The 8,469-nt window shown below is 39.1% G+C and overlaps 1 protein-coding gene across 1 annotated transcript; it reads left to right on the top strand.

Annotated features, from left to right (window-relative positions):
- Nucleotides 1–1,367: 1,367 nt before the first annotated feature.
- On the top strand, nt 1,368–4,925 carry LOC131658229 (uncharacterized). Its single transcript, XM_058927548.1, has 6 exons — nt 1,368–1,383; nt 1,499–1,567; nt 2,918–3,312; nt 3,574–4,203; nt 4,288–4,518; nt 4,635–4,925. The coding sequence occupies exons 1-6, from the start codon at nt 1,368–1,370 to the stop codon at nt 4,923–4,925; spliced, it is 1,632 nt and encodes a 543-aa protein (XP_058783531.1).
- The last annotated feature ends 3,544 nt before the right edge of the window (nt 4,926–8,469 follow it).

The raw sequence follows: 8,469 nt of genomic DNA, 5'->3' as shown, positions 1-8,469 counted from the left end.
ACAGAATAGCCCCCTGAGATTGGTAGACCAGTGACAAAATCAAGAGACAGATCCTCCCAAATCTGAGTGGGTAGAGGTAGGGGCTGCAGAAGGCCAGCTGGTTTCTGAGTGGAATATTTTGTCTGTTGACATATCAAACAATCAGCAATAAAGGAGGAGATATCCTTCCTCATGGAGTCCCAAGTAAAGTTCGCAGACAACCTCTTAAGAGTCTTAAGAACACCAGCATGTCCACCTATTGATGTTTCATGGAATTCCTTCATCAATAACAACTTGAAACGAGAATTAGAAGGAATCCAAATTCTTCCCTTATGCAACAACAATCCATTGGAAAGAGTAAAACCCAACATACTAGTGGGATCAGTGTTATACTTCTGACACTTCTCGTGATACTCAATTGAATGATTGAGTTCTCCTTTTAACTCATCAATGAAGAGAAATTGAGGTGTGGACAGCATATGAAATTCAGCAGTAGGTGGCTCATAACAACGAGATAATGCGTCGGCAACAACATTAGTTTTTCCAGCCTTGTATTGAATATCGTAATGATATCCTAAGAGTTTGGCTAGGTAAAACTGTTGTTCAGGGGTTTGAATTACCTGAGTGAGAAGCTCCTTAAGGCTACGGTGGTCTGTTTGAATAATGAAATAATGACCCAAGAGGTACTGTCGCCATCTCTTTACCGCTGAAGTAATGGCATGTAATTCCCTTATGTATGTAGAAGCTTTAGAAAGCCTAGGACAGAACACCTTACTGAAATAGGCAATGGGATGATCCTCCTGCAGTAAAACTGCTCCCATAGCATGACCTGAGGCGTCGGTCTGAACAATAAAAGTTTTTGCAAAATCAGGGAGAGACAAAACCGGAGCTGTCGCCAGAGCTTGTTTCATAACTTCAAAAGCTCCTTGGGCCTCAACAGACCATTCAAAGCAATTCCTTTTCAATAAAGAAGTCAGTGGTTGGGCTAGACTCGCATAAGAACGAACAAACCTGCGATATAACCCAGACAACCCAAGGAAACCACGTAAACTCTTAGTAGATTTAGGAGTGGGCCACTCCAAAACTCCCTGTATCTTAAGGGGCTCAGGGGCAACCGTGCCAGCGGTAACAACATGACCAAGATACGCAATCTGCGCTTGACAAAACATGCATTTAGAAGGTTTCAAATGAAACTGATGATGCTCCAATATATCAAACACCTGAGCTAATGGCTGCAAATGATTCTCCAGGGACTCACTGAAGACAAGAATGTCGTCAAAGAACACAATCACAGATTTACGCAAAAGAGGGCGAAATATATCATTCATTGTTGCTTGAAACGTAGAGGGAGCATTACATAGACCAAAGGGCATTACTCTATACTCGTAATGGCCACTGTGAAGGGTTTGTTCGTTGTTTTTAGTAGTTATTTCATGTTTTGTTAATCTAATAGTTAGTGATAATTTTTAGTAGAATATTCATTTTTGATCACTTTGTTGGTAGTTATTGGTTATTTCAGGTGTAAGAAAGAATTGCCGAAAAAATGGGACGAGAACAGGAGAAAACGAAGCCAAAAAAGACAAAGAAAGTAGCTGACGCGGGCGCCAGTGTCGTGGGACATGGCCATGTCAGCTGAAAAAGAAGAAACAAAGCTGTTGGGAGCAACCAGTGGCTGACACGGGCGCCAGTGTCGTGGGACACGGCCGTGTCAGCTGATGCATGAAAAAAAGCTGTTTGAGGAGAATCCAGTGGCTGACACGGGCGCCAGTGTCGTGGGACACAGCCGTGTCAGCTGTTGCGGCCAGAAATTGAATTTTTAAGCTGTTTCATTAGTCCAAGTCTCATTAAGGGCGTTTTTGACTTTTTGCATGAATGGAATGTAACCTAACACTACTTAGTCCTAGTTTGGGAGTTTTTAGATCATCTTGGATCATTGGAGATAGAAAATTACAGAGAGAAAGAAGAGCTTACAAGGGTTTGGAGAGGATCTTCAAGAACAATAGCAATTGGAGATCAAATCAATCCCTAAATTCTTGTAATGTTTACAATTACCTTTGTTCTTTTCTTCATTACTATGAGTAGCTAAACCTATTTATGTTAAGGGGATGTCCCTGAATCGCTTTTATGTAATGAATTAAGTACCGTTGCTTTACGAATTTGAAGTTTTCTATGAATTTAGTTTATTTTCAAAGTGTCTCATGCTTCATTCTATTGGAAAATATTATGTTGATTTACGGTTAAGGTTAGGTCGGAAAAACCACCTTAACGCTTTTTGAATAATAACGTTACCGGTAAATTGCTTAGGAATAAGGATTTGACGGTATTGATCATCTATTCTAGGTTATTTTCAAAAGGTTCTTGGTAAAAAAGTTTAGTTGTTAAGGAATTAAAACTGAATTTTATTTGCCAAATAGATTTTCCGCTGAGGAATTAGGGAAAATTAATATTAAGAATTGATACTAAATCATATTGACGACTTTTTCGTAAAATAGCGGTTACGTGAATTACAAGGCGGTTCATACATCTACCTTAGCATATTTTCTCATATTTGTGCTAATTCAACTTTTACTTATTACTTCTTTTAAATATCGTTTTTTTTAACTTAATCAAACAAACCAAAACCACACCCCATGATATTTTGTTCAATTGAATAATTGTAAAACTTGTATTTCCTACGCAGTCCGCGAGTTCGATACTGGGTATCAACCCCTATTTAAAACTACATCGGTGAAAAATAGTACACTTGCTAATTTTCCGATCAAGTTTTTGGCGCCGTTGCCGGGGACTGCCGAAATATAAGTTTGATAATAATTCAATTGGATTTTTGTTGCTCTGCAACTAAAATTTAAATTTTCTGTTATTTAATTTGCTAACTACTAATAATTGTCTAATCTTTTTATGCGAGGTAAGGCCTCAGCAGACTTTCTTTTTGACGCAGAGCCAGAACGATCGTTGCGAGCTAGACTTCGAAAAGCAAGACAAGAGAGACTGGAAGCGATAGAAGAAATTCTAATAGTTTCGGAATCTGATAACGAGGATAATTTTTCTTTTCATTCTGAGCACTCGGATTTGGAGGCTGAACCTATGGCAGCTCCCGTAGAAAGATTGTTAGGTGATTATGGTGGAGCAAATGCACCAGCTGGCCGGATGACTATTGTCAATCAACCGGTCGATGTTGCCCACTTTCAGTTGCACCCGGCAACAATACGACAACTTGAGAAGAAACCTTTCTCTGGAAGAATTAATGAAGATGCCAACAAGCACTTACAAAGGTTTCTCACCATGACTACATCGTTAAAAATAGAGGGGCATTCTGAAGAGGCAAAGAAACTAGTGATGTTTCCGTTCACTTTGTCAGATGATGCTGAAGAGTGGTTTTACTCTTTACCTGCTGGAAGTATCACCACTTGGCAACAAATGGAGACAACATTTTTAAATGAGTATTTCCCTGCTTCTGTGTATATTCGAAAAAGATATGACATAGTTAATTTTAAACAGAAGGAAGGAGAATCACTCGGAGATGCATATAAGAGGTTCAAGCGGTTGTTGGTGGCATGTCCCACTCATAACATGGATGTGACTGAACAAATGCAGAATTTTGTGAATGGTCTTAAACTGAAGACAAAGCAACTTATTGACACAGCTGCCGGTGGCTCAACAAATTTCAAAACAGCCACGGAGATCAAGAAGATTATTGATGCTATCGCGGTAAATGAACACTTGGAGTTATATGACCGCAGTGTTAATCAGCCTGAAGGGTTAGTCGATTTAAAATTGTCAAACCAAGTTGTTAAGATGGAAGACCAAATTGCGGCTGAAGTTGAACGAAGACTGAAACAAATGGCCCTCGAAAAGCAAACTGTAGCACAGGTTCAACCAGTTCAGCCAACTCAAGCGGTAAATTGTGATATTTGTGGAGGACCTCATTTTGCCATGCATTGTGTGGCAACAGCTCAACAGGTGGAAGAAATCAATTTTCTGAAGCAGAACAATCCCTACTCCAACACTTACAATCCGGGATGGAAAAATCATCCGAATTTCTCCTGGAAAGATCAACAAGGGAATGTTCCTAAACAAGGAGTTGTGCCATATCAAAGTCTACCACAACAACAACAATATCGCCCACCGCAACAACCATATCAACAGCCATACCAGCAGCAACAACAACAATTTCAGCCACAGGGACCAAGAAAAGCAGACTGGGAGATCGCCGTTGAAAAGATGGCCGCTCAAAGTTCCCAATTTCAAGAAGAAACAAGAAGTAATTTCCGAAACACCGGTGCATCGATTAAGAATCTTGAAATTCAGATGAGTCAAATTGCACAACAAATGGCAAATCCTCAACAATCGGGTGCTCTACCTAGTGCCACGATTACAAATCCTAAAGACCATACCAATGTGAGTGCTATAAGCACTAGGAGTGGTAAAGCCAAAGAAGTTGTGGAGGAAAATGCTGAAGAAGAAGAGCCGTTGCTTGAAGTTGATGTGGAAATAAAGGAAAATGAGGTAGAAGCTGAGGATATGGTTATAGCAGAACCGGTGACAAAAGGGAAGCTTATTGAGCCGAAACCGGCCGTTAAACTTCCTTTTCCTACTAGAAATAAAAAAAGGGGCAGCATGAGAAGAATTTTGAAAAATTCTTGGAGATGTTCAAGAAACTTGAACTGAATATTCCATTCCTAGAGGCATTGGAGCAAATTCCTACCTATGCCAAGTTCATGAAGGATATTATATCCAAGAAAAGGACCATCGATCATGATCCGATTATTCTAACCGAAACTTGTAGTGCTATTTTGCAGGGTATGAAAATTCCGGTGAAAAAGAAGGATCGAGGTTCTGTGACTATTCCTTGTACCATTGGGGATAGATCTTTGAAGAAAGCCCTTATTGATTTGGGGGCAAGTGTAGTCTTATGCCGCTGTCCATTTACAAGAGATTGGGGATAGGTAAAGTGCAAGATACAAGAATGACGCTCCAATTTGCTGACCATTCTGTGAAGAGACCCTACGGGATAGTAGAAGATGTGCTTGTTAAAATTGACAAATTTGTGTTTCCGGTGGACTTTGTTATTTTAGAGATGCCGGAAGATGAAGAGATCCCAATCATTTTGGGAAGACCTTTCTTAGAAACCGGAAGATGTTTGATAGATGTCATACCCCAAAATTTGCCCTCCATATTTCAATATATTATGGCAAGTAGTCTCTTCAGATTCATATAATCAAGCAGGCAGTCTCTCTCTCCTAAACAATAGCCTCTAAATTAGGGTTCCTGATTTAATCAAGGAATTTGAACTTCTGATACCTCAGGTGGATTCTATGGTCTCTCATATGATTCAAAGTACCCTCATGCCAAGTCTAAAAATGCTTCATTTGAGAGATATGAGCTAATACATTACAGGTCCTTCTAAAAGATCGCCAAAAGGCATTTTTTCTCAAAGCTCATAACTTGAACATGGTAGACCCAATTGAGATGAAACCAAAAGGGGATCTTAAAGGACTCATTAAGCTTTCTAAAATGTCCTAGATTGTCTCTATATGATAAATATTGAATGAGATATGATCGGTGCAAGTTGGATAAGATTAAAGAAATGCATAAAACTCTAATTGACCAATCTTGGACTTTTAAGTTAATGGGCCTGAAATTTTGGATGGAAATATGACCTAAATAAGGAACTATAAGGCCAGTCATTTATTTTCATAACATTTATTTATTTTATTTAGATTTTTTAAAATCTAAATAAATCAAGTAAAGAAATAAAAATATTTGAATTAGTCCATAAGAAATTATTTTAATTATCCAAGGGACCCATGGATCAATTTTTATCTATTGTCATGATTTTATTTATATTTGATTTTATTTATTAAAATTAAATAAAATTATGGTTTAATAGTAATGGAGGTTATCAGTATGGGATCAAAGGAAACGTGCCAAAAGGTGTGGAAAATAAAATCAAACTAAAACAGAAAGTTTTCATGCCATATTCAATCAGATCTTTCTTCAATATTTGAGATTCAAGCCCTAATTCAGCCTTATATATACATACAATAATCCTAGAGAGAGGGGGGATTCATAAGGACTTCGGCAGCTTCCAAGAGCCACAACCGAACCTTCAAGTTTCGAAGGAAAATTCAGTTGCGTTTTTCAGTTTGGAGGGCGATTCAGGACATTCAAGGGATTACAACGTGTTCCTGGGTGTTCCTTGAGGCTAATCGCGTCCTCACTCTTAGCCAACGCGCGTGGAACCAAGTATATATCGCTCACGGTTTGTTCGGTTCTTTGTTGCATCGATTTCACCGATTCTGTCATGATAAATATAATTCGTGTGTATATTTGTGTTCCCCATGATACTGTGAAGCTTTCTATCTATTTTAATTGAAGTTTGAGTGTAGGATTAACCTTTCACCATTGTTAGGTTTCCCAAAGCTTCAAATTGGGAATCATGGATAGAAGGAAATTTGGCCAAAACTAAGAGTTCCATTGGATTTATAAGGGTGTTTATATTCGATTTGGGTCTCTGTTTCGTGTTTTCCAATAATTATTGCAGGTCGCCATGAAGGCTGAGGAAGAAAAACGAAGAACGGAAGTTGAAGGAGATGCACAGTGCTGCTCGCGCGCTTTCACTATCTTTAAAACTTTCTTATTGTTTTAATATGCCCAGGTTTCAGTTCTCTAGCAGGAAGTGCAATTGGCGTGGTGGCAAAGACTAGCATCCTAAGGTCTTCATACGCAAGGGCACGGGTTCGAACCCTGCCTCTTGCATCTTATTTTGTTAAATTCTCATACTCTTGTCTCTTGAAGATCCGGTACGCTCCATCAGCATGGGTGCATTATACACCCTCACACGCCAGCCCAAGGATCTCGTCTAGATACAAATCCAAGAGACCAGAAGCGTTCCACACCATGGACTCCCAGCAACACACCACACTAAATCCAGCTGAGGTTATCAGCAGGGTTCTTCCCGATAATGCATCTGATCGAGACCAAAAGCTAAGTCCCGATTCAACTCTCGTTATTTATTTATTTATATATTTAATGCAAAATTATTCTCTCCTTTTGTTTATTTTCCCTATTTTAAAATTAGGATTTATTTTTAAATGTCAATGAACTGTCTGTACACTCACGCCTTGTTATTTCTTCTGTCAATGGTCAGAGTCGATGCTTCAGGCAAACCTTTGTCCACCAACCCTGTCAGAGTAAATGCCAAGCTAAGTGTCCTTTCTCTATTTTACTTTTAATTTCATTATTCTATTTTTATGGTTAATAAAGTTCGCCTTCGAACCGATAATGCACTCACTCTCTGTTTTTTGTCTCTTCTTTTTCCTTTTCAGGGTTTGTCAAATGCCAAAGCTACGTCGTTGGTAACCCTAAACCCCATTTTATTTTATGGCTTTTATTATTACGTGTGCCAAACCCTGTTGGGGATCCGCTGGTTTCACTTTCCCCTCCCCTTTATTGCTTTATATACTGCGTGGTTAGTAATTTAGGGAGTGCAAATTTAAACTGGATTAGAATCACTAATTTTACAAGATAATATATTCGAATATGACCACGTGATTGATGCACACACGCACGCTTTTGGGTAACCCTCTCTGTTGCCTGTTGCCTTGTTGCCTTGTATTTTGTGCAGAATAGCCAGTCCCTCGAATACGAAGGATACCTCAGCCATGTTGCCTCGATAAAAGGTCATGAGACCCTAAAATGATGCTGCCTTCGATACACTAACATGACCTCGACCCTCGGAAGTTGCCCACGAATAAGGCTGAGGTATCTTCTGGTTGCCTACAAACAAAGGCTATTCTGATCATTCCCTTTAGACTACCTTCCTCTCTATGGCATGGGTCAGTCTTTGGGAGAATGATATCTCGACGACCCTTCAACCTCCAAACGAAAGGCTTCCTGCCCTCTTATGGCAAGGATTGACCCTTTCATTCTGAAAGGCTAAAAAGAGACCTATCATCTGAGTTTAAGGTAATTGCCCCTAATTGCCTTGCAATGCTCAATTTTCATATTCTTTCTCACAATTCTTCACAAACTGGCTACGCTCATTTACGAGCTAAAGTCCACATTTTTTTCTTCCATCTACTTTTTCTAAAGACAAACGAGCAAGCAAAGCAATTAAGAGCCCATGGAAAACCATGGATGCAAAGGGTGCCTTACACCTTCCCTTTGCATAAATTACCCCCCGAACTTAGATTTCTTTAAAAAGGATTTTTTTCTGTTTCTTTTTGCCTTTCCGAATTTGTTTGGATAAAATAAAAGTCGGTGGCGACTCTTGCTATCCGCACATTTCGATAAAGTCAGTTCACCGTATTACAATAGACATAGAAGAAGACACAATGACTCTGAAGGTTTATGATGAAGAGTTGAAAATTGATGTGCGAAACACCATGAAATACAAAGATGATGTTGCCACTAGTCAACACATTGAGGTGATTGATCAAATATATGCAAATGAAAAGTCCTTGGAAACACAACAATTACCTTTGAACA

The sequence above is a fragment of the Vicia villosa genome, linkage group LG3, assembly GCF_029867415.1.
Source record: "Vicia villosa cultivar HV-30 ecotype Madison, WI linkage group LG3, Vvil1.0, whole genome shotgun sequence".
NCBI lineage: Eukaryota > Viridiplantae > Streptophyta > Magnoliopsida > Fabales > Fabaceae > Vicia > Vicia villosa.
This window is presented reverse-complemented; position numbering and strand designations above follow the sequence as displayed.

What these genes read in the sequence shown, in the direction of transcription:
- LOC131658229 (XM_058927548.1), top strand. An exon ending in AGCCAAAAAAGACAAAGAAA is followed by an intron (nt 1,568 to 2,917) that starts GTAGCTGACGCG and finishes TTTTTGACGCAG; the next exon opens with AGCCAGAACGATCGTTGCGA. An exon ending in AGATCGCCGTTGAAAAGATG is followed by an intron (nt 4,204 to 4,287) that starts GCCGCTCAAAGT and finishes CTTGAAATTCAG; the next exon opens with ATGAGTCAAATTGCACAACA.